This window comes from Alnus glutinosa, chromosome 3 (genome assembly GCF_958979055.1).
Source record: "Alnus glutinosa chromosome 3, dhAlnGlut1.1, whole genome shotgun sequence".
Lineage (NCBI taxonomy): Eukaryota > Viridiplantae > Streptophyta > Magnoliopsida > Fagales > Betulaceae > Alnus > Alnus glutinosa.
This window is the reverse complement of record NC_084888.1, coordinates 3,857,299-3,885,084: the sequence shown is the minus strand read 5'-3', so window position 1 is coordinate 3,885,084 and position 27,786 is coordinate 3,857,299. Positions and strand designations below refer to the sequence as shown.

Sequence of the window (27,786 nt, the reverse complement as noted above, 5' to 3'; positions counted from 1 at the left end):
TTATACTTTTTTTTTTTTTTTTTTTTTTGCAAATTTATTATTAAATATGTGAAACTTATATGTTGTCTCATAGCTAGATTCAATAGTGCATTTGCACATCTCTTTTTATGAACAAGAAATTTGTAAGAAATTAAATAAAACTAAACATTTTTCTCCTAATTGGCATTGTGATCCATTGAAAAAGGGACAGGCAAAACAAGGAGAATTGAATCACCCTGAAAAAATTAGGGAGGATATCTGATAGAGAATCTAGGCCACAATATTTGATGCTCTAATAAACATTGCATTGATATAGACAAATAAATTGGATGGCATCAATTTAATATATATATATGGTTTCCATAGCAAAACAAAGCTTAAGAAGAAAGAAGAAAGAAGGCATCAATTAAAAAGGGTAGACAATATCAATGAGGAATCTCCATATATATCACACTCAACCTCACAAGGAAAGGAAATCTCAAACAGCTAGCGCGCACACAAAATTAGGAAACCACATCAATTGCCACAACAAACCAGGAAACAAATCTCTCTCTTGCTATGAATATTATAAAAAATTAGAAGACCTGTATAATGAGACCAAGAATGTTAAAAAATTATTAATGCTGATTCTTTTCAAAGAAATTAAGAGTAAATGGAGAACCAATTATATGTACAAAAATACTATAGATGTGAACTCTTTACATAAGCAGCTAGTATGATTTAAGAAATTCAAAAATCGTCCAAATTCTTACCAATAAGATAACTCCTACGATATCTTACCCTCCATATATCTTACCCTCCATATATCTCATTTAATTTAGTAGGATGCTAAGATAACTCCTACGACATCTCTACTTGAGGATTGATCGACAAACAAGATTGCTTATAATTATTTTTTATTTTTATTATTTATGAATAGCATCCTAAATATTAGCAGGAGGCCGGCCTCCCAAGCATTTGCATTTTCCTTTGAGACAAAGTTGGAGGCCAAACGGACAAGGAATCTGATTAAAGCACTCAACATCGCGACTACATGGACTTTTTTGCACTGTCACCCTTGCTTCAGCTCCCCTTGAAAATGATACACCTGCACCCATATATTAGACACCAATTAAGGACTATGTATATAATTAGTCTATGTTTTATGAGAGAGAGAGAGAGACTAACAAGCTGCAACCAATAAGACAACCAAAAAATAAGTATGGTAATCAATCAATGTGATTGATTTATTTGAATACTATCAAATCTGATTACAAACAAATCAATCAATGGTACGTAATCAATCAATGTGATTTGATTGATTTGATTATAATCAAATAATTACAATAAATCTCTGAAATCAAATCCCCTAATATATGGAGAATATATTTTTTAACATTCAGAAGGCATGGGGCCATCCCGGAGATAAGGAGAAAACCCTAAGAGAAAACAAGAAGACATGGGGTCAGTTTTTAATTGTTTTGCAATAATCGTGAGAACGTGAAGAACATCGAAGAACGTACCATTTACACCGTACCAAAAACTATCCTACCGGACTCCATCTTGAAAAATATTTTATATTTCTCAACAGCCAAATGCTTGTTGATGTGCAATGAACCTAATATTTTTACTACCTTCGCAATTCGCAGCAAGTGCTTACGGCTCCTTGTAGCTCTGCTAGCTCTATGCTACACTTCAAGATTCTCAAACAAGAGTACCGATAGAGCTATTTGTCCAAACTTGGCGGCTACTTTGTACAGATGCATCAGCAAACACAAAACTATTTCTATATATATGATTAAAGAAAATCCTCATTTATGCATGCATGCGTAAACATAATTTGGCCGCATTCTGTAGCCCGTTCTGCTGCGAGGAATTAAAACCCAAGCACAAGCTAGGGTCCCTCAAGATGCAACAAGTGTCCTTTCAATTTTATTTTTTTCTAACGAATAAGTTTCGGTCTAAATTAATGACAAGTGTCATTATAATAATTTATTGTGCTTTCTTAAAAAGGTCACATGTTTGAATCTTCATGGACTAGAATAAGGATTTTTTTTTTTTTTTTTAGCATTTTTATAAACAGGAAAAGTTGCATAAAATACCTTATAAGGCCATCTCCAGCAGTTAAAGTTAAAGTAGCTACTCAAAAATTACAAATATTTACTTTAACTACTCCAACAGTTAAAAACACTCCAACAATACTCTTTATTCTACTCTTCATTTCATTAAAATATTATTTTTTAATCATTTTCTTTTATTAAATGATAGAGAGGGAGAGGGAGAGAGAGAGAGAAAGAGAAAATATTAATAAAAAATTCATAAACAGATTCACTGTTCAATGTTGAAGAGAAAAAGTTATAGTGGCTAATCTGTTGGAGGAGAAAAAATGTTCAAAATAGTCAAATTTGATTCTTTTGATTAAAGTAACTAGTCTGCTGGAGATGGCCTAAGGAATCACTGAATAGCAAATGTTGTACGCGTGGCTAGCCGTCGGCCATGTTGTACTGTTCTCCAATATTTTGTTTCTTATTGAGTAACTAGATTTAAATTTAATATAAGATAATTATGATCTCACAATTTATTACTCTCCAAAATTATGAAAGACAATTTAAAATTTAAAAACATACTACATTAACTACTCATAATCAACTGATGAGTGCCAAAAAGTGCATATTTAGACCCCTTAATTTACATTAGTTAAACTTTTAGCTTTGTTATTTTTTGATGCTTTGGTTAGTTTTAGTGTTTTTTATGTTTTGTAGGACAATAAGAGAGAAATGATATAATTCAAGCAACATACAAGAAAATTCGGATGCAGCAGACTACTAGGTTTAGACTTATCATGTCAGGACCAAATGCTATCCGTTTTGAGAGTTTCTTAGGTCTAAATTGAAGTTCAAGATGTCAGCTTTCCAACCCAACAAGTTTCAGCCTTTTTGGAGATACATACAAAAAGATATGGCTGTTTTAATTTTAGTCGTTAGATCATCTCGAAAATCCAGAAGTTTGTCCATCTCTCTTATTTTATTTTTTTTGTCCCATTCCTTGTCTCCCCAAAGCTGGGCAGCACATTTGTTTTCACCTGGATAGCACTTGCAGTTGCTGGACAGCTTTTCCACGCCTGGCAGCACATCTCCAACTACTTAGACAGCTCACTGCAAACAACAAACCACACGGCACCTTCTCTCTATGCAGCAGTCCACGCCTAGCAGCACATACATGTGACCTGCACCATCCTCCAAAGCAGCTGGCAGCACCTGCAAAGGGCAGAAACACTGCTGAACAGCAGCATGGGCTGCACCTGTCCACCTCACCAGCAGCATCTTCTGGAAAGCATTCTGCAGCACTTGGACAGCATTCTGCAGCACTTGACAGCTTGGACAGCAGCACCTGCAGCACACCTCCACGCCAGACAGCAACCTGCAGCACTCTGCAGCACCAGCAGCTCTCATGGACAGCAGCTCATGCACGTCCAGCAACACCCAAAGACCAGCACCGAATTGTCCAAGACTAGGGCAGCACACCCAGCAGACACACACACAGACCAACAGATTTTTCCTCTTCTTGGTTTCCTGTTAGACCATTGAAAGATGTGTGTGCTGGATGAACTAAAGTGTGGAGAATCACGTGAAAGGGTAGCAGAAAAGAGACAACCTGCAGATTCAGCAAGAATTCCGGAAAGTGAAGGGCAGTGGCACCATTTTGCATTTCGTTTCTTTATTGTTTTTCTCTTTAATTTTTGGCAAGCTTGCAGTATATATTTCTCTCTTCTCTGAGGTAGGAAGGTGTGTGTGGAATGGGGCACAGCCCTCACGCACCAAGTCTCTCTTCTAGTTGTTCTTCCATTTTTTATTTGTAAGTGTTTAATTTTTATGCTTTTAATTTAATGTTTTAGGTTGTAGTTATTTTATCATGGGTAGCTAATATTTTCGTTTAGGGTTGAGGATGAAACCTCACCATTGAAGAGAAACTGAGTTTCATGCTTGTTTATGCTATTTGAGTTTATGGGTTTTGATTTCTAATTGTTCTACTTCGATTTTTTGAGATGATGTTTTGATATCTCTTGTGGTTTCCGGATACAAGTGATGATGTGGAATAAGTTTCATTAAATTGATGGCTTGGTTTTTTCATCTATCAAAACATTGGATATTCATTGTGTTTCGTTCGACTAATACATTTGATGATTTGGTTTAATCCTAATATCTTTTGTGATTTGTGCAATGAACGGATTCATTGAATGATTTAAATGATTTTTGAAGCAATGTAGAGCATACCTAAGATTTGTATGTGAAAACCTCAAAATATGTGTGATGAGCATGAGATTAGGTTGTTGTGATTTGGTGAGTGTGGATTCCAAAACCCTAGACCCCTTTATTTTCATTATTTTTGTTTATGTTTTATTTTATCAAAAACCCCTAAATTTGGAACTAGGTTAAAATAGGATTAGTTTAAATAAAAATTAATTTTGGCAACGCAATTCCCTGTGGATACGATCTCGCACTCGCACATACACTATATTGCAAACGATTCGTGCGCTTGCGAGTATTAAAATTTGCACATCATCAACCATATAGCATTGCATGCATTAATTTTTTTTTAAAAAAAATTATGTTCTTATGCATATACACATCATCAAGGTTCGTATCCAGGGGTGTAAACGAGCCAATCCTGAGCGGGTATTGGCTGTTCGGGATCGGCTCGTTTATTTTGGTTTGAAGCTCGAGATCGAGCTCGAGCTCGACACGAGCCTAGATTTGGTGTGCGAGATCGGCTCGCTATGAACAAATTACTGATCGAGCTCGAACTCGAACTCGATCATTTTGGTCGATCTCGAGCTCGAGTACTCGGCTCGAGCTCGGCCCAACCCTAAAACCAACCAACAAATCCCCTACAAAAAATTCAGAAAAGCAAATGACAGGAAAATAGAATATACCGGCACTAGAGTTGTTGAAGAGGCGTACAGCGACCTCCTGGCCTCGCTGCTTGGCGAGCGTCCCGCCACCTACGTTGTTGTAGGATGGAGGCGGCTGGGGCGCGATTGGCGCGGAGAAGCCGGTGGTAATGATGCGAGAACCAGTGGACGGCAACGTTGCTGTGCTTCGTCGGCCATTGTAAGTGTCATAGAGAATACAACCATTGGCTAATTGCGCATACTTAAATTACAGAGAATACAACTTAAATTATAGAGCTGCATCGATGCCAGCTCCAAACTGTCAAACCTCCTCCTTGGCTTCGCCCTCTTCTTCTTTTTCCTCGCCAGCGGGAGCTCTCTCTCATTTTTTCGGTCTGTATATCTCCTTGGATGAGGTGGAGCATTTTCGGATGGCAGGGATATTGCGTGAAAAAGAGAGAAGATAGAACAAGTTTGTAGAAGAGAGAAGAGGTGGAAGAAGAAAAGGAGTAGCGTGATAATTGATTTTTTGCTGAATGGACTAATGTGGAGCTCGAGGAGTCAGAGAAGTGACAATTAGGTGATCGAATCAAAGAACTGAAACATTTTCATTGACAAACTTATTGTCTGTTTCGAGTATATTATGCATGTGGTAAAACCTGGTAAGTAGACCATAGGATAATTAAATATGTTGAACACCAATAAAATCCTACCATCCATGTGTAAAAAGAAAATGCACATTCATAGTAGGTGAAAAATGAGTTTTCGTCCCACGTGAATGTGTCAGATGGGAGGTGTATTGGGTGTGTGTATTGTATGATTATATAATCTAATAGACTACTATATTAATATGTCAACAATTAATCCATTTTAATGAAAATAATTAACAATTAATCAAATAATCAATAGCTTTGTAAATATAATACATAATGTAAATATAATGTTGTTTACAAGATGAAGAAAAAAAACATTAATATATTAATATAAACTAACACCTTAATTCTTAGCATATAATTATCTCATTACGTGGTTGCCTGAGTTCTCACTGCTTGCCTTTAAGACACATAAGAAACAATGGATGCGTGTCGAGACACCGTAAAAATTCTTGTGTAAGCTGCGTTACAACTATAACTTACCATGAAAAGTGAATGCTTGTGATTGAAAATAAACCAATCGCACAGTCGAGATAAACCATGCGTAAAAAAAATATAAAAAAAATTAAAATCAACAATGTATAATTTAATAAAAAAAATTTGAAGACTCGTAAAACGCATGACGCACCGTTTCATTTTTAGAAAATTCTAACAAAACACACCATTTCAACTTTAAAAAAAATTGTTTATATAATTAGACACTTAATAAATTAAAGTGAGATATGTTATTAGCACACAAATTATATACACAATGCCTTTTGGGTGTGTAATCTTGATTTATTATGTGGATTTGGTCAATCTCATTCTCATATTTGCATTTTTTTCAAGATATTTTATAATTATAAGATTCAAATACTAATAACTTAATTAACATATTGGTAATTCTAATCTTAATAACTTAATTTATGATTATATGAATCACATTGTTATTATATATGAATAATATGATTATGTTTCAGAAGTGTCATAATATCATATGATTAATTTGAATTCATACTAGCTTGCTTGTGTAATCTATATACCTAGTCATTGTATCTAAATATTAATAGAAATTATTAAATACTTAAAATCTTAAATCATACTTAATTAGTGTATCAATGTATGAGTATATCTAAGTATCTAAATACTTAACCATTATATTAGTATGAATTTGTATACTTATGACATTATATATATATATATATATATATATATATATATATATATATATATATATATATATATATATATATATATATATATATGAATTATGAATAATATCATTTATATCGTATCATTTGAATCATGAGACTATCTATGAACCTATGATAAGTATTTTTTTTTTTTTTTTTGTGAAGAAAGTTTATGGATATTATTGATCAATACTCTTGCTTAGCAAGAGTTACATCCCGTAAGACAACATCCTGAATAATGGAATGACACTCCTCTAACCAACTGGTATCTAATAATTAAGAGATAGCTAATTTAGCTAAACAGTGAGCGACTTGGTTAACATCTCTCTTAACATGATTAATAAAGGAGTGAAATTGTTGCAAACCTGAACGTGTCTTCAATTAACTGTCCCACACTACTCCAACATGGTGCATCTTGCTGCAATGTTGAAACCACCCCCAAATAATCCCCTTCAAGGATCACATGGGAACATCTCATCACATTGCCCAGCTATGATAAGTAATTAAGTAGGATTATTATGAATCATAAATCATAATTATTATAATTCTTAACCATCTACTAATAATACTAATATCATATGATCATATGGTCTAACTATTATCATATAATATTGTATTTAACATATTAACATGATCTAATAATCCATATGATCTTAGATCTTAAATTTTGGATCAAGAGATGTAATGATTAGTAAATATCTAATGATAATACTTATAACATATGATAAAGTGATTACTTATCAAATGATACAATGTTATATTATTATATAATCATATAGTCATATAATCATATTATATTACATGAATAATATGATTAGTATATGGATTGTCATTATATTCTATGACTAACAATTAAGTATTGATATTATTTACTTTTACTATTTTGTATATATATAACTAATAAATTATAACCAATTAATATATTGTACTGACTAATGATTGTTTATTAATATACTATATTATAAAAATAAGTTATAATTAACAAATTAATATATGTATACACACACGAGTCGAGCTTTAATAAACGAGTCGATCCTTATACGAGCGGGTTCACGAGCTTTAATCGAGTCGAGCCGAGTTTATACGAGTTTGTATCGTTTAATAATCGAGCCCTAATTTCGTGTTCACGAGTAGCTCATTTAATAATCGATTCGAGCACGAGTCGAGTTTATTCGAGCCGATCTCGAGTAAGCTCACGAGTAGCCCAGCTCGTTTACACCCCTATTCGTATCACTTTCCAACCATTAGATTTGCGACCTAAACACATTATCATCATGAGAAAGGTGATACAAAATTTAAAAACTCTCTAGAAGCCGAAGGTTTTACCCTACATGCCATGGTAGCTAGAATGGCCTCCATTTTATTATTATTATTATTTTTTTTTTTTTTGCACACATTTTGGACACAGTCTTCGGCACTTTGTATAGAAAGTTATTTTTTATTTATTTATTTTTTTTGTAAACAAAAAATCTTGCCACATAATACTTTGTGTATAAAGTGTGCAAGAAACATTTTTCTTTCTCACCAACCCGTCCACTCCAAACCCACTCTCCTTTTCTCCTTTTCTCTTTTTTCTCTTTTTTTTTTTTTTTTTTTTTTTTTTTTTTTTATATATTTTTAAATTTTTAAGAAATGACCATAATGGCAACTTCTAAAATGCATAGCGAAAAAGAAAGTCTCCAAAAACAACAATTTAACAATCCTCCAACGTGGTGGTGCTAGAAAGGTCCTGATTTGCTATAATATCTAAAAAAATGTTAATAAGATTTAACGAGTGATCTCAACAAGTGGAATTGAATAATCTAGGAGTGAGTTCGAGCAATGTATACTTTTTTTTTTTCTTTTTCTGAAGTACTTCAACAAAGATTACAAGAAAGAAAAACATAGGGTTGGGACATGGCGAATGAGGCAGATAACTGGTGATGGCAGTAAAAAAATTAAGATAAATAATGCTTCCAAAGGTGTAAACAGGACCTTGAAAGAGCAGATAAGCTTCCAAAGAGGAAGATAAGGCCAGAGAAAACTCTAGCTGGATAAGGGCCTCAAATGAGGCGTGAGCATATGTAGAGGAGAAGGGGAGAAAAAGAGGAGAAAAAAAAGGAAGAAAAAGGGGCATACTTACCCCTTTCTTTCTTGAGATTTAAAACAATTCAATAAATAACCTAAAGTAAAAATAACAATCTTAACAGCAAATCTTGCAGTTGAGACTATCAGTCTATCTGGCACCATCGATCCTCATCTGAGAGAACACTTCACTATCTCTTGCCTCCGAACCATCATCCCCTAGTCTGGGCACATGATCATCTTCCCAATATGGGACACTATCAGAAGGCAAAGGCAATTCCAAATAAGCATTTGTTGCAGTGTCTTCACTGTGCAATGCAGTTTGTTGAAGCTGCAGTGCATATTCCAAGTCCCACTGCACATCAAGCATGGATGGCCGGCCAGCTCCATCATCCTTCAAACACTTCTCAGCTATTTCACCAAATTTTCTCAGTGAATCAGCGTTAATTTCTCCCACTAACAACGGATCGATAATTCTTTCAAGTTGCCCTTTCTTTTGCCAAAACATCCCCCATTCGGCCAGGTTCACCTCCTCCCTCTTGGGCGAGTCAATTATAGCTGGTCTGGCACAAAGAACCTCAAGAAGTACAACACCAAAGGAGTAGACATCAGATTTGTCTGTGAACTCGAAGGTTCTAAAATATTCAGGATCCATATAACCAAAGCTACCCTTTATGCCAACAGTACTGAAATGGTTTGGATCGAGAGGCCCTGATCTTGAAAGGCCAAAGTCAGCAACTTTAGCCACGTACTGTTCATTCAGCAAGATATTTGTTGACTTAACATCACGGTGAATGATTCCCCCAGCTGAAGAAGTGTGGAGGTAATGAAGGCCCTTTGCTGAGCCAATGCAAATATCAAGCCGTTGCTTCCAAGACAATTTGGACCTTTTAGATGACCTCCCAGGCTTCTCCTTCAAATCGTAGAGATGATCTCTCAGAGTACCCTTTTCTATAAATTCATACACCAGTATCATCTCAGACCCTTCTTCGCAATACCCTTTCAAGGAAACAAGATGGCGATGCCGAATTTTGGATAAGACCAAGATTTCTGTTTCGAATTCCGGAAGGCCCTGCCCATGTTTCGGATCACTTCGTTTCACAGCCACTTTCGTACCATCCCGAAGAGTTCCCTTATAAACTTTTCCAAACCCACCCTCACCTATTAAGAGTTTGGTGTCAAAGTTATGAGTTGCAGCTTGTATTTCGAGAAGATGCATCTTCAAGTTTAGGTTAACATTACGAAAGGCATTCGTTTTTCCTTTACCGTAAGAATTTCCTTTTCCATCAACATGCTTTGCTTTCTTGTATCTTAAACCCAACAATAACAGCACTACCAAAACGAAAACGCCACAAGCGGTAGCAACTATAACAACAACAACAACACGTTTCTTTGGCTTGCCCACATCTAATTCCTTCATAAACTCCATAATCTCCAGCCCATTCAGATAGGCAGTTTTGTTTGCCGAATCCTGCCTAGGCCCTACACTAACATTCATAAGTCCCGAATCATCTGAATCAACCACAAAATCAGTGTAAAATGGAGCTGCCAACTTCTCAATTCCGTTAGGATCGTCAGGATAGATCGTGTAACTGAAGTTGCTATAAATGAAGAGATTGAACCTGACCGCAACATCAACCCGTGCGCTAATAATATCGCAGAAGTGCAGCCTCACCAGGTGTCTGGCGTTCTTGTTTACATCAAAACGCCAAGTTATGTTGGACGAATTTGAATTTAATTCTTTGCAAGTCTTGTAAACAACATCTGAGGCACTATAATTAGTAGCACCAAGAACATCATACTTAAGCGTACCGTTATAAGGGACACAGTTTTGTGCAGATCCTCGGGAAAGTAGATAATCATCATCCAGTATCCAAGTCCTCCACAGTGTGTCATTGTTCTGTGGACCTCCAACATTGACCCTGTGAATTGTGCGTAAAAACTGAGATCGTAAACCGTAAGTTTCAGTACTCCCAGCAAGAGTAACTAGAGTAAAATTATCTGTGACGAATTTCTCATCTGGGATTAGAAAGACCTCTATGGCGCTCACAAAAGCAAATGATTTTCTGTGAGGAGTAAAGTAGATGCTGAACTTACTTCCGTTGATAGTGAGTAAGAACTCCTCAATCACAGGTGAATTACTATTGTCTTTAATACCAAAGTTTGTCAAAAGCGAAAAATTAGAAGTTGAAACATTGAATTGGGTCTTAGAAGTTGACAACAACGAGAAATTAGAAGTTGAAACATCGAATAGGGCATCGGCCAGATTAGTACTCCCGGACATGAACGGAAAGAAATGGAGACGAACATAATAAATGCCATGATCGATGATATCAAACTCATATGAAGATGGGTTTTTGAAAATTCTTGCAGTTTGATAGAGAGACATATCTGTTGCTGAGTTGGTGTCACTGACATCAGAGCTTGTTCCAACAGAGAAGGAGCCAGAATTCAAGTCACCAACGAAGTTCCGACCGCCGACAGTAATGTTGGACTTTGACCCACAATTGATGAAATATTCATCTGGTAGAGTGGAATTAGCTGATGAGAGAAGCAAAAGAGAAAGGAAATGGAGAAGAAAGAAAGGCAAGACAACCATGGGGAGATGAAGCTAAGAGATGGGAGTATTGAAGTGGTAAGACGGTTGCTAAGAAAAAGGCCAAGACCGAAAGATTGAAAGATATTGCAGAGAGACTAGCAAATGGTATTGCAGAAAGTGATCAAAAGACTAGCAAATAGCGTTGAGATGAAGCTTTTCCATGGAAAATTGGTTGGAGTTGCTAGCTTTTCTTCTTTTTTTCTTTTTCTTGTGGGAGACTGAAAAGCGAACCTTATCAGCTAAAATGGAGGAAGCAATCTTGCGGATGACAATTAATAATTTGTCATGAGCAGATGTAGAAGAAGTCTGTTCTTGACTTCGATGTTTGAAAAGTAAACGTCAAAGTCATTTCCAATTTCCAAAGAAGAAAAGTCTTCCATGTTCTTTAATTTGCATATACCACTGAAAGGAAAAGGACAAGAGTAATAGCCAAATCGGCATATGAGTCTTAAGCTAGGAGGCGTGATTCGTCCTCCAACCGACACTTTTAATTAAAAAATAGCTTTTTAATCAAAAATAATTTCTGGTGGTTAATCAAACGTTCCAGTTGGAGAACGGAATCACGCCTCCCCTTAAGCCTCTTAAATAAGCGTCAATAGAGTTATTTGTTCAAATTAGGCGGCTAATTTGTATTGGAAAATAATTTTTATAACGTCTGGACATAAATTAAGTTATGTGTGCCCTCTAATGATAAGCTTTATCGTGTAAACACTTTAGTATACCTCTTTTATCACTAATGGACGAAAAAGCCCCCCCCCCCCCCCCCCCCATGAAGTATAAATGATTTTATAATTTTAACTTCAAAGTTGAAAGGGATTGGTGCACAACAAAGTTACACAACACATGCACAATACTAAACACATGGAGTGGATACCGTGGGACTAAGAGGCTTTTCCCAAGTTGAAAATTTGTAATGTTTGTATTCCATGTTTCAACCCCTTTTAAATCTCATTTGGTTAGCGGAATAAACCCTTAGAATGAAATTTATTTGTTTGGTAAGGGTCTATTCGTTTAAAAAGTTATTCCTGTTGAAATAACTATTCTCTTACGAAGAAGAATACCTATTTCTCTAAAAAATGAGAGGAATAATTATTCCTAAGGGAATAGACTATATTTTTTAGAAAAAATCACTTATTATTTTATATATTCTCTTCTTTTTTTTCTTTTTTTAAAAAAAGGTAAAAATAAATAAATAAAGAAAAATAAATAAATAAAGTCATTCGCAGTGGCTGGCTAACCCATATATGGAACCAGGGCTGGTCGCTCCATCCCATAGCTTTTGGGGGTCGCACAGGCCACCTCCAAAGTCCCTTGGGGGGTGGCTACAGCCACTCTCGATTGGCTTCGGGGATGGTCGACCACCCATTGGGGTGGTGGCCACCCAATTGTTTTTCAATTTTTTTTTTAATTTTTTATTTAAAAAAAATGTGGAAGTTTTTTTAATAATTTTGATTGAATTCCAATTAAAGTATATGAGTTGTAATCAAATTAAAGAGTAGGAATAACAGTTTCATTCTACTATCTTTTATTTTTGATAATAAGTGTTTTATTTTTCAAAGGAATACTCGTTCAACAAACAAAACGAAACCTATATATATATATATATATATATATTTTCCAGTTAAAATGGTTCAAATAATGAGAATCCCATACATTGTGTTGTGTCATGTGTGCCGGGCTGGTCTACTAACCAGAACGCCACATCCAGAAGAAAGTTCAATAATTTTACACAATGACATACGCAATAGTCCTTTGCAATTTCCTCCTTTTTTTTAATGAAAATTTCAATTTAGTCCTTAAATTTTCTTAGTATTTCAATTTAATCTCAAAGTTTTCAATTTTGACAATTAATAAGTTCTTAAATTTTCCTTTAGTTTCAAATAGGTAATTCTATCAATCTCATGGGTTTCTTAAAATATTTGAAAGAAACTTCACTAAAGTACAAGTAATTTTACAATCACAACCTCAAAATTAAGAAATTTGCAAATTTGTAATAAATTTTATGATGACGATTACCACTGCAACTTTGTTTCCCATGACGTACGTAGTACTGATTATCAATTGTGCTGCAGTACTTCTTCCAATTTCTATGCAGCCAAGCCATTAATTTCTACAGTAATCAATATTGAAATTAAAAAAAAAAAGTTTGAAATATGAAATTCTGACTATGTAAATTTTTATTTTTAAACTTCAAAGTTATAATTGTAAAACTGTTTATACTTAAGAGGTGCAAGTAAATTTTTTTCAAATATTTGAAATGATTAATTGTTTTTAAATACATTAAAAAAAAATAGTGTTTCTCTAAGAATCTGGCCGGGCCAGTAAGGAATTGATGATTTTGGTTAATTATCTTTGATTAATGTTTCTCTAAGAATTCACTTTGCATGGATTAATTTGAGTAGAAACCTAAATATATAGTGTGCTTGAAAATCCACGTTGGACAAGAAAGAAGTTTAATAGCGACCTTTGTGGATTTAACAAGCTAGCTATGATTATAACATCTTAAATTTCCTCTAGGTTGGTGAAGACTCGTGTACATGCACGCACACAAAAGGGAAAGAAAATTAACTTTGAAGCCAATTGGTTGGTGAAAAGTAATTAATCTTATGCCTCCAGTAATTTTTTATTTTATTTTATTGAACTAACTCTCTGTATATCGATCCAACAGGGTCACATGGTGATCGAATCCAATGACATGGTGAAAAGGGTACAGTCGAGAAGCATGCGAGGAGCATTTCCTTCTATAACGACTCGCGCTGTATATCCAAAAGTTTGAGTACAAAGAGACACCAAAACATGAAAGATTAACCATCACTTCTGATTCAATTCCGACCCACAACTCAAAGCAAATCCATTAAATCATTATCTTTATTCTTTTACCAGTTTAGTTGGAGTTACCTTTGGCTTCATTTTTCATGTTTTTTCTTTTAACGGTTAAGATGCTACGTACCTTTATCTCTTTTTATAAAAAAGACAATACACAAAAGAGCAGCCCCCACGAGCTTCTCACTCCCTTCCCACATGCAGCCTAATTAACCCATGAGTGGTCCTGGTAAAAACCTAATTACTAGAAAGATCAAGATTAGTAAGGTGGAATCAAACATGTCCTTATCTTGTGAAAGGGAAAAAGGGGTGCATAGTAATTACAATTCATATATGCACCCTTGCGGTTAAAGCTCAATATATAACATGGATAATTGCACCCTAATTCTTGTGATATGCGATAATTATTTTTCACTCCCTATAATTCAAAAAGTTTATGGGACGTCCTTGTGGTAAGCAATAATTACAAATCGATTCCTGAAGTCAAATTCCGTTAAAATTTTTGACAAATTCTGTTAGATGCTGCATCAGCGCCACGCCAAACCAATAAGATGGCGACACATTTTCATATGAATAAAAAAATATAAATTTATTAAAAAATAAATAAATAAACTTATTTTTTTTAAAAGAAAAAAAAAACAAAAAAACAAAAATGGGGAGGCAGCCACCCTCAGATAGGGTTGGCAATTTTTGACACGACCCGCGAACCCGACACGGGAAAATAGGGTTAGGGTTTATTGTAATCGGATTCGGGTCATAATCGGGTCAACCTGATTATGACCCGATTACAATCGTGTCCGGCAGGTCAACCCGCGGGTTGACCCGCCAGACACGATTTTGACACGGTTACTATTAAAAAAAAAAAAAAAAACCCACCCGAAATGAAAGCTACGAAATGCCCATTTCCATTTGTGATTCTCATTTCTCATTCACTGTCCACTGATACTCACAATCTCACTAACCCTAGCCCAGGAGCCCGCCGCTAGCCGCCCGACCGCCAAGTTCGCCAACCATCCGGCCGAACCGGCCTTTTCCCCCTCTCTCTGCGCCAACCTTTTCCCTCCCCCCTCTCAAACCCACGACCGCCGGAGAAGCTTGACTTGCCCTCAGAAGATGACAAACCCACGACCGCCGGAAGAGCTTCTATCTGATTCAAAACCGGAGCTGGCAAGGGAGGAGAACGGAAGACAGACCCGCGTCTGATTCACGACCGGAAGAGCTTGACCGGTTGACCCATGACCGCCGGAAGACCCACGACTCGCATCTCATTTCTTTTCAATTTTCTGTTCTCACTTTCACAGTTTCACGCCTCCTTCGCGAATCAACCTTCACAGTTCACATAGCCTCACGAATCAACCTGTTTTCACTTTTTTTTTTCAAAGCTTAATCATGTCGATTTAGGTGAATTTTCCATTAGATCTGTTACTGTTAGCGCTTATATAGTTGTATTGGTTTTGTTTTGATAAACAATGGGTTCTCTACTTCTCAGAATCTCAGTCTTCTCTGAACAAATTGGGTTTGCTGGTTTGGTTGAAGGTAAACGTGTTACCCGGGTCGTGTTCGGGTAACACGTTTTGCAGGTGGGTCGTGTTCGGTTTCAGGTTTTCAACCCGATTAATAATTGGGTCAGGTTCGTGTCTGACCCGATTGTGTAATCGGGTCATCCGGGTCAACACGAACCCGACCCGCCGACCCGAATTGCCAACCCTACCCTCAGAGGCCGTCGGGGGTGGCGCGCAGCCACCCTCAGTGACTTGGGGGTGGCCTTTGGGCCACCCCTGGACCTTCTAGGGGTGGCTGCGCGCCACCCCCAACGGCCTCTGGGGGTGGCGTGTGGCCACCTTCATTGGCTGGGAGTGGCTGGGCTACCCTTTTAATTCTAGAGATCGATTTGTAATTATTGCTTACCATAAGGACCTTTCATGAACTTTTTAAACCATAGGAAGTGAAAAATAATTATGGCATACCACATGGACCAATTGTGACGACCCGTTTTTTTTTTTTTTATACAAACATAAAACGAGTCATCGCAGTGGCACGACTACGTGTCGCTCAGCCAACATATGGCACATGCCCCATAACATGTACCTGATAATCAGAGTATAACATACATCTATCTATGCAGCGGAAAACATAAATCTGAATAGCGGAAATTACAACTTATACATCTATCACAAATTAATTACAACAAAGAGCCATTTAACATCTATCTGTTTGAGTCTTATTAACACTATAACAATAATGGCTTAACAATTAATAAGTGACACAAACGTCACAAGCCATACCAAACCTATAAAATAGTGGACAACCCGTGATCCGACAATTACAACTGTCGCGGTGAGCTTCAGTCATAATATCCCAAGCACACTGCTACCGACCCATCGACTATACCGTAGTACCTGCAGCCAAAGAAACATCATCTACACGGTTGTGGTGGTATCCACATCCGCATAGGTGAAATAGTGAGTTCACCGCCTTAGTATACCTCATACTAAGACCTCAGTGGTATAAGACTAACTGAGTTTTCACAAAGAACCAACCTCTATTTATTTTTAGTCGTGCGAGCACTATATTAGCCACAATTTACCAACAGCTAATGCAGCAAACACCGACTATTTAGAAAACATTTAAAACATACTATATAGCTGTGAAAACATGTAGAAGTTCCAGACATCCCTCCTTGGAAGTTTCTACATATAGACCCCTCTATAATAATACTTTTCACCGGTCGCTTGGACATATGTGCACACGATCACTCCATCACAGATATCACGTATACACATAAGTCTTCAGCAAAGAACATGGCATCTTACTCTTCCATACTAGGATAACATCCTTCAACAAAACACTCGCAACACCATCTCTAATCGTATTCCAGCTTCGTGCTTTGACGTCAGTAGATCATGAGAGCACTAGAGTTAAACTCAATCATGCTAACACGTCTTTCCTGAAGAACAAGAACAGTCAACCTTCCTACTCATAGACATGCCATTACTCGCACCTGGGCAATCATGTATCCATGTACTTTCAAGTTCAATGTATGCTATTAACACATGGACCATCCGATAAAAGTATACATAAGATCTTTTCATGAAGACTCTTATGCATACCAATACGTCTAGCAAAACTACTCATAACATAAAAACCTCTCTCACAAAACAATGCTATATATGCTATGCATGCCTCAATGTGATACTGCCTCAATGTGCTGATACTGTTACTCTGCTGATACTGTTGCCCTGATATGTATGCTCTATACTACATGCTCAATGTTCCGTGCTTGACCAGTATATATTTCCTACTGTGTCACGCTGAAATTATGCAGTTGTTAAATCACGTCCTCTCAAAACAAAACAAATCCAGCATTTTACCCAACACTTTGAAATCATTCAAAACTTAGTTTCTTTATCAAATCTACGCAGTTTCAACATTACATGTTCTCAAACAATTTGCATAATTTAGATCTCAACCGCAAAACATACTCAAAACACTTTAAATCAATTAACATCTTTCCCTCATGCATCAATTCTTAAACATCATTGATAATATTTGAACATAATCGAAACTAAACAAATCATCTCAAAGCATATACATTTCATCATATGGTTGGTTCGGTTTCATAAACAATATATATATTTTTATCAATCCAATACATATAAAAATATATATTTTCTCAGTGAGTGGAATACCCACCTTGGCTGCATTAGACTCCAACTCGAACACTCCTTGGACTCTAGTCACTTGGACTCTACATTGGAGAACCAATTAAAGTCTCCAATCCGAACATGATCCTGCAAACATTGGTAGCATTAGACTATGTTATTGAATCACATACTCTATGACATCCTAACTACCCGCGTGCTCACACGTCACATCACTCGCTTCTAAAGCTAACTAGGTATCCTAAACTACTTATTAGGCTAATCATTGGTTATAAGTTCTTATTATATCTTGCTTATTAATTAGGAGATGTATTTACCATTTTATTCGCCTACATATTATTTATTACATCACATTACCATTGTGAATCCATTAATGGTTTGTTGCTTATTTACTAAGTTAACATTATATATTTAACATGTATGCATGCATATGTATATATGTACATATATACATATACATATACAATACTTAAACCTAGTCCATTAATATACTAAATTACTTAGTGTACGTAGATAAATAAATTGGATACCAAGTTACCTTACTATCATTATTAGACATTAAGCTTATGGTTTGTTTATCCACATAAGCCTAATTCAGTAATAAACTTTAAGTACTTTTAATATAAATGAATAAGTGCATTAGTTATTTAATTACTAACCATATAAATAGTTTAGATTATAGAACCTTAACCTTATACAACATATTAATCTAATAGCTCTTTTTAAGCTACTTACGATCACATAGTATAATATACATTCTTAAAGCTTGAGGCATATACATTAACCTCAAAGCCAAGCATTATACTTAGGCTTAATTTGCTATTAGTCCACCACCATTCCACATAAACGCTCCTACCTTATTATTGATACACTTATCCATTAAGTCTTTCTAACCTAGGACCCTAGTGATTTAATCTTAAAGGTTATCTAAATGTCTTTAACTATATTATACTAAAATCCCATAATCTATTTATATAGTCACTTTACCTATTCATGGGTTTATTCTTTCGTTATGCCCACATACTTTATTTGCTCGTTTACTCAATGCAGTCTTTACTCATTTATTTTCTTACTAGTTTATAACCAACTCAACCCCAATAAGGGCATAACAATCTAAAACATAACCAACCACAACACTTTCCAAGATCATCAATTTCACATACACATATTTAGTCATTTCTGAAAGAGGATTCAATAACCATGAGCTTCTCTCCAAACAACATTTCATCAAAACACCTATTAAAATCACTCTCTACACACGGCTACCACAAGGAACTAACCAAACCATTCGACCATTTCCTTGTGACATTAACCGGAACCTATCCTCAACCAAGCTCCACCAACAAGACTCAATAAAACATCATCAAATCAGCTATTAAAAACAAATCCATAATTTCATCATTAAACCCAACAATTCCCATCATGAAACTAACACCCAAAAATCACCTAAACCGATAATCCAAAACACCCATCCAACTACAATAATTCCTCAAATCAAACATTGTGTACTGATCAAATAGCACAATATCCATAAATATACACTCAATCGGCCAACAGTAGTGAACCCCCAAAATCATAATCCAACCAAACCCTAATTTCACACTAATCCAATCAATCCACAACATAAACCACACACACACGGCTCAGCCGGACACACACACTGGACATCAAGAACCCCCAAAATCAGAAAACATCAACTACCTAATCACGGCTCAGCCGATCCAACAACCAACAAGGTTTATAATAATCCAATTTACAAATTAAATAGAATCATAGGATTTTTATACCTTAGGGATTTTCCTCAACAAATCCACCGGAAATCGCTACTGGACCGCCGGAAAAGCCGCCGGAAAACGCCATGAAGAATCGGGTCTTCCTCTAGGGTCAGGCGGGTCACGGGTCCTTGGGTTTTCTGGGCTCACGGGTTGCCGGAAACCGCATCTCAGGCCGCCGATCCATCACTGGTTCGCCGGAGTTCGTTAATGGAGGATCGGGTCCGGGTCTAGACTTCGGGTCACGGTTTCTACGGGTTTCGGGTTCTCTCTCACCCGGGTCATCTCTGGTTCACGGGCTCACCGGAGATCGCGTCGTCGGCGTCCTCTGGTCTCGTCGGCGCCACCCACCGGAGGATCGGGCTCCGATCACTCCTCAACTTCCCGATCTCATCTCTCTCTCGACATCTCTCGGCTCTCACATCTCTCGGTCTCATCTCTCTGTCTCTCCACTCTCTCAATCTCCCCTGAATCTCTCTCGGCCTCTCATCTCTATCTCGATCTCTCTGTGGGTCGCTCGGCAGAAGAAAGAAGAAGAAGAAATGAAGAAGAGAGAAGAAAGGGAGAAGAAGAGAAGAAGCAGTCGTGGACTGCTGTCCACCGTGAAGAAAAAGAAGAAAAAGAAAAGAAAGAAAAGAAAAGGAAAAGAAAAAGGATAAGGGAGAAAAAAAGAGGAAAATTACTAAAATGCCCCTCAACTTTAATTCTTTTATTTGTTAATTATATAAACATAATTTATAACTGGTAAATCTCCTATTTATTTTCTTGGTCTTCACATCCTCCCCTCCTTATAAAAATTTCGTCCTCGAAATTTGCAAACACCTATTTTATCTATATCATCATTAGTCCAAGTTACTCCACTAAGTCTCCCCTCCTTAGTTCAAAACTTATTATTCAAACTATAACTTAAGGTGAATCTTCCTCATTTCTCTATACCATATACTTTAATCTATCTTTAGTGCCTCAAACTTTAGCCATGAAATTTATTCCTTATGTAACCTCAACACCAATTTGGTTGCTTCCCACAACTTCCTCTATCGTTTACCTTGTCCACCTCTAACATCATGTTAGAATAACCCTAATTGTCCTCAGTTGTAACCTTTTAAGACACCAAAAATCTAGTGTGGGCTTACTAAGTACCTCCAATATTCACAAATCTACTTATCCTCATGTGATATTATAATCTATTTCTCGTTTAATCATAGGTACTACCATCCTCAAATAAGTAAACCATTAAGATTTTTACACTTAACCTAACATCACTATACTTCAACTTGCTACTTACTCATGATTGATGGCTTATCCTCAACATATTATCGATTTGATCTTCTAACTCCTTACTATTGCACTACCATCAATACCTTCAAAACATAAGTTCTCTCTAAATATTGGTTTCATCACCGAAAATATGTTATGACACCATGATCTCATCAAAGATCAACTAGCAATCAACTCTTTTCTAATACTTGGACCTAATTCAAACAATATTCTCTAACACATACAACTATATTTTGAAAGTTCACATTGAACTATCACTTTTACTTTAATAATTATTTGTGTTAAATCTTATACCTAACACACAAAGCATGTTTGAACTACTACCTTTAAGTTAATTCTTATGTTCGAAACCGTGTTTTAAAAGTATTTTGCCCATAAACTTTATTGATTAGTCAAATTTAACTTAACTACCTATTTTTATTTCATTCCTTAAATCTTGGTTTATTAAAACAAGATATCTGGCAATTTATCATTTTTAGTTATCCGCTTGTTAGTCTGTTTCACATTAATACTTTATTATCTTAACTCGTATCTATTAGTCGAATTCTTAAAGGAAACGTCTCTCGTCATCGAGTAGTTGCCTTAGTTGTCGGTTGTCTCCTCCCTAGGCGTCATCCTCGTAGTTGTAGTTACGCAATTTCCTTGAATTGATCTCGTATGATGGTCTCGCGCTCTTCAAGATTCAAGTCTCCTTCGATGCGCCCTAAGAATACGTCACCACTTCTTAAAGGACGGTTATTAGTCTACTCTCACAAGAAGCTCTCTCTTACGTCGCCTATAGCCTATCACAATCATGCTAGACTCTTCTAAAAGGCTAAGCGACTAGTCACCTAGGCTTACCCATAATAGCATCACCACAAAAGTGGCCATGCATGTTTTGACCTAAGGGTTCATTCTATACCAACACGACTCCACATACGTGGACGAGACAAAGGGAATGTGTCGCACTTGAATCTATTGAGACGCATGCAACACCTCCAAACTAAAGAAGAGGTCATTGTCTAAGTGGCATAGCTTGTCTACAAAGAACTATGCTACGTAGACAACACAAATCCTAATGAATGCATTACAAAATCCATGCAATGCATACAAGAATTCCTATTTAAGTTTTCCTTATCTGCGTTAAATCTTTTAGAATCCTAAGGCTCTTCGGTTATACTTAAACTCTAACACAAACCTAGACTTCCGCTTTTCCTAACAAACCCTAGAACAAACTGCTCTGATACCATTTTCTGTGACGACCCGTTTTTTTTTTTTTTATACAAACATAAAACGAGTCATCGCAGTGGCACGACTACGTGTCGCTCAGCCAACATATGGCACATGCCCCATAACATGTACCTGATAATCAGAGTATAACATACATCTATCTATGCAGCGGAAAACATAAATATGAATAGCGGAAATTACAACTTATACATCTATCACAAATTAATTACAACAAAGAGCCATTTAACATCTATCTGTTTGAGTCTTATTAACACTATAACAATAATGGCTTAACAATTAATAAGTGACACAAACGTCACAAGCCATACCAAACCTATAAAATAGTGGACAACCCGTGATCCGACAATTACAACTGTCGCGGTGAGCTTCAGTCATAATATCCCAAGCACACTGCTACCGACCCATCGACTATACCGTAGTACCTGCAGCCAAAGAAACATCATCTACACGGTTGTGGTGGTATCCACATCCGCATAGGTGAAATAGTGAGTTCACCGCCTTAGTATACCTCATACTAAGACCTCAGTGGTATAAGACTAACTGAGTTTTCACAAAGAACCAACCTCTATTTATTTTTAGTCGTGCGAGCACTATATTAGCCACAATTTACCAACAGCTAATGCAGCAAACACCGACTATTTAGAAAACATTTAAAACATACTATATAGCTGTGAAAACATGTAGAAGTTCCAGACATCCCTCCTTGGAAGTTTCTACATATAGACCCCTCTATAATAATACTTTTCACCGGTCGCTTGGACATATGTGCACACGATCACTCCATCACAGATATCACGTATACACATAAGTCTTCAGCAAAGAACATGGCATCTTACTCTTCCATACTAGGATAACATCCTTCAACAAAACACTCGCAACACCATCTCTAATCGTATTCCAGCTTCGTGCTTTGACGTCAGTAGATCATGAGAGCACTAGAGTTAAACTCAATCATGCTAACACGTCTTTCCTGAAGAACAAGAACAGTCAACCTTCCTACTCATAGACATGCCATTACTCGCACCTGGGCAATCATGTATCCATGTACTTTCAAGTTCAATGTATGCTATTAACACATGGACCATCCGATAAAAGTATACATAAGATCTTTTCATGAAGACTCTTATGCATACCAATACGTCTAGCAAAACTACTCATAACATAAAAACCTCTCTCACAAAACAATGCTATATATGCTATGCATGCCTCAATGTGATACTGCCTCAATGTGCTGATACTGTTACTCTGCTGATACTGTTGCCCTGATATGTATGCTCTATACTACATGCTCAATGTTCCGTGCTTGACCAGTATATATTTCCTACTGTGTCACGCTGAAATTATGCAGTTGTTAAATCACGTCCTCTCAAAACAAAACAAATCCAGCATTTTACCCAACACTTTGAAATCATTCAAAACTTAGTTTCTTTATCAAATCTACGCAGTTTCAACATTACATGTTCTCAAACAATTTGCATAATTTAGATCTCAACCGCAAAACATACTCAAAACACTTTAAATCAATTAACATCTTTCCCTCATGCATCAATTCTTAAACATCATTGATAATATTTGAACATAATCGAAACTAAACAAATCATCTCAAAGCATATACATTTCATCATATGGTTGGTTCGGTTTCATAAACAATATATATATTTTTATCAATCCAATACATATAAAAATATATATTTTCTCAGTGAGTGGAATACCCACCTTGGCTGCATTAGACTCCAACTCGAACACTCCTTGGACTCTAGTCACTTGGACTCTACATTGGAGAACCAATTAAAGTCTCCAATCCGAACATGATCCTGCAAACATTGGTAGCATTAGACTATGTTATTGAATCACATACTCTATGACATCCTAACTACCCGCGTGCTCACACGTCACATCACTCGCTTCTAAAGCTAACTAGGTATCCTAAACTACTTATTAGGCTAATCATTGGTTATAAGTTCTTATTATATCTTGCTTATTAATTAGGAGATGTATTTACCATTTTATTCGCCTACATATTATTTATTACATCACATTACCATTGTGAATCCATTAATGGTTTGTTGCTTATTTACTAAGTTAACATTATATATTTAACATGTATGCATGCATATGTATATATGTACATATATACATATACATATACAATACTTAAACCTAGTCCATTAATATACTAAATTACTTAGTGTACGTAGATAAATAAATTGGATACCAAGTTACCTTACTATCATTATTAGACATTAAGCTTATGGTTTGTTTATCCACATAAGCCTAATTCAGTAATAAACTTTAAGTACTTTTAATATAAATGAATAAGTGCATTAGTTATTTAATTACTAACCATATAAATAGTTTAGATTATAGAACCTTAACCTTATACAACATATTAATCTAATAGCTCTTTTTAAGCTACTTACGATCACATAGTATAATATACATTCTTAAAGCTTGAGGCATATACATTAACCTCAAAGCCAAGCATTATACTTAGGCTTAATTTGCTATTAGTCCACCACCATTCCACATAAACGCTCCTACCTTATTATTGATACACTTATCCATTAAGTCTTTCTAACCTAGGACCCTAGTGATTTAATCTTAAAGGTTATCTAAATGTCTTTAACTATATTATACTAAAATCCCATAATCTATTTATATAGTCACTTTACCTATTCATGGGTTTATTCTTTCGTTATGCCCACATACTTTATTTGCTCGTTTACTCAATGCAGTCTTTACTCATTTATTTTCTTACTAGTTTATAACCAACTCAACCCCAATAAGGGCATAACAATCTAAAACATAACCAACCACAACACTTTCCAAGATCATCAATTTCACATACACATATTTAGTCATTTCTGAAAGAGGATTCAATAACCATGAGCTTCTCTCCAAACAACATTTCATCAAAACACCTATTAAAATCACTCTCTACACACGGCTACCACAAGGAACTAACCAAACCATTCGACCATTTCCTTGTGACATTAACCGGAACCTATCCTCAACCAAGCTCCACCAACAAGACTCAATAAAACATCATCAAATCAGCTATTAAAAACAAATCCATAATTTCATCATTAAACCCAACAATTCCCATCATGAAACTAACACCCAAAAATCACCTAAACCGATAATCCAAAACACCCATCCAACTACAATAATTCCTCAAATCAAACATTGTGTACTGATCAAATAGCACAATATCCATAAATATACACTCAATCGGCCAACAGTAGTGAACCCCCAAAATCATAATCCAACCAAACCCTAATTTCACACTAATCCAATCAATCCACAACATAAACCACACACACACGGCTCAGCCGGACACACACACTGGACATCAAGAACCCCCAAAATCAGAAAACATCAACTACCTAATCACGGCTCAGCCGATCCAACAACCAACAAGGTTTATAATAATCCAATTTACAAATTAAATAGAATCATAGGATTTTTATACCTTAGGGATTTTCCTCAACAAATCCACCGGAAATCGCTACTGGACCGCCGGAAAAGCCGCCGGAAAACGCCATGAAGAATCGGGTCTTCCTCTAGGGTCAGGCGGGTCACGGGTCCTTGGGTTTTCTGGGCTCACGGGTTGCCGGAAACCGCATCTCAGGCCGCCGATCCATCACTGGTTCGCCGGAGTTCGTTAATGGAGGATCGGGTCCGGGTCTAGACTTCGGGTCACGGTTTCTACGGGTTTCGGGTTCTCTCTCACCCGGGTCATCTCTGGTTCACGGGCTCACCGGAGATCGCGTCGTCGGCGTCCTCTGGTCTCGTCGGCGCCACCCACCGGAGGATCGGGCTCCGATCACTCCTCAACTTCCCGATCTCATCTCTCTCTCGACATCTCTCGGCTCTCACATCTCTCGGTCTCATCTCTCTGTCTCTCCACTCTCTCAATCTCCCCTGAATCTCTCTCGGCCTCTCATCTCTATCTCGATCTCTCTGTGGGTCGCTCGGCAGAAGAAAGAAGAAGAAGAAATGAAGAAGAGAGAAGAAAGGGAGAAGAAGAGAAGAAGCAGTCGTGGACTGCTGTCCACCGTGAAGAAAAAGAAGAAAAAGAAAAGAAAGAAAAGAAAAGGAAAAGAAAAAGGATAAGGGAGAAAAAAAGAGGAAAATTACTAAAATGCCCCTCAACTTTAATTCTTTTATTTGTTAATTATATAAACATAATTTATAACTGGTAAATCTCCTATTTATTTTCTTGGTCTTCACACCAATGGTACAATTATCCGAATATAACATCTCTTAAAAGCTAAAGTTTTGGTTGGGGCCTTAAATCGGCCTTCAATGTAAGCTAGAAATATGTCACATATTCTTACCCGATCCCTAAAAAAAGATTAAAACTAGTGGGAAGAACAAGGATGCCTTGATACTTTACATCCCTATGAATTTGCATGTAGTGGTTCTTTGAATGTCAAAAGCGTGAACTTTTGCTACTTATAGAGTCTTCCTATCCTAGAGTATTCCTATCCTAGAGTATTCCTTTTCATCTAAAGCTAAAGTTTTGGTAGGAGGTATTGAGGCATTGTATGTTGATCCTCGAAGGAGTTTCCAAAATATATGGATAAACAGAAACAATGGCATTCTCAACCATTAATATAATAACGCTAGCTATATCTTTAAATTACAATTTTCCTTACAGATGTAGGCTTAAAGCATATCGATAAGCTAGATATTGGTTGTTTATTGTGTTCACAGAGAGAATATCTTAATGCCTATAAACTAAATCTTTTCATGCAAAGAAACGCTCTGCAATTTCATGTTATATTTGATCCGTTTCCATTGTTCATGCCATCTGTTAATTAGTCTTTGTCCATGAATCCCTACTTAGTTGAGTTGCTTCACTTGCTTGTATGACACTTTCACATTTGTCAGTGTCTAAATACTTTAACGTTATCTGTGTTTGCAACACTTTTGTGAACTAAAACCTGCAACATCAAGAATCTTATTTACTCCTTATCTAGATTTTATTATTTGCAGCATTACAATATCGTGAAGCCTTGTGATCCATGGCAAAGGCATATCAAAACTGTAATTTACCAACTCCAATCAAAGTAAGTTAGCAGTGTAAGTAATTAATTTACACTAGTAGCTAGGCATTGATCAAGTACCATATATATTAGTAAGTTTCCTTTCTAGCTTCTGAAAATTAAGGAAATGGATTAAAATAAATAAATATATGAACAAAAATGAAGAGGAAGAAATATTTATACGACCATTTTTTGGTGCATGCTACTGGACAAGTACGATTTTTACCCCTTTTGACAAATGAAGTATCCTTTTTACTTTTCAGTTCTCCTAACTACAGTTGCCAAAAACATTATTTGTCCGCATCACATTTTCTCATGCATGGCAGACACTAACTAGTTGGTAATTTTGGCAATCGAAGCTTTTCTGCCAAGGAGCCAAAAGCGTTCCTTGATTCTTCTGTTTTTTGTTCTCTCACCATGGATACACTTTACTCAGTACTAATTTGATTCTCTTACAAGCACACTAATAGCTAACGCTTTTCCTCATGGCAGGCCACCAGCGCACGTCATGATCAAGGCCAACGACGTTTATCCCCCTCTTTCAAATTGGGTTGCTAATTTCTGGCAATCAAGCATTTGCGACGATGACGGGCCATGATTTAGTCATCCGCTATAAATAGTTGGGTGGTGTTA

At 36.4% G+C, this 27,786-nt stretch overlaps 1 protein-coding gene and 2 long non-coding RNA genes across 3 annotated transcripts; all 3 read right to left on the bottom strand.

The window, feature by feature from the left end:
• Positions 1-8,594: 8,594 nt before the first annotated feature.
• LOC133864726 (probable receptor-like protein kinase At5g24010) lies at positions 8,595-11,566 on the bottom strand. The gene has a single exon (XM_062301136.1). The coding sequence runs from the start codon at positions 11,335-11,337 to the stop codon at positions 8,890-8,892; it is 2,448 nt and encodes an 815-aa protein (XP_062157120.1). The 5' UTR covers positions 11,338-11,566; the 3' UTR covers positions 8,595-8,889.
• Positions 11,567-16,280: 4,714 nt separating this feature from the next.
• Positions 16,281-20,206, bottom strand: LOC133864729 (uncharacterized). The gene is made up of 3 exons (XR_009899560.1): positions 19,610-20,206; positions 17,854-17,951; positions 16,281-16,580 (listed from the first exon to the last, which is right to left on the bottom strand). It is a non-coding gene; the product is annotated as an uncharacterized LOC133864729 (long non-coding RNA).
• A 2,059-nt stretch (positions 20,207-22,265) lies between these two features.
• On the bottom strand, positions 22,266-26,172 carry LOC133864728 (uncharacterized). The gene is made up of 3 exons (XR_009899559.1): positions 25,575-26,172; positions 23,819-23,916; positions 22,266-22,545 (listed from the first exon to the last, which is right to left on the bottom strand). It is a non-coding gene; the product is annotated as an uncharacterized LOC133864728 (long non-coding RNA).
• Between the last annotated feature and the right edge of the window lie 1,614 nt (positions 26,173-27,786).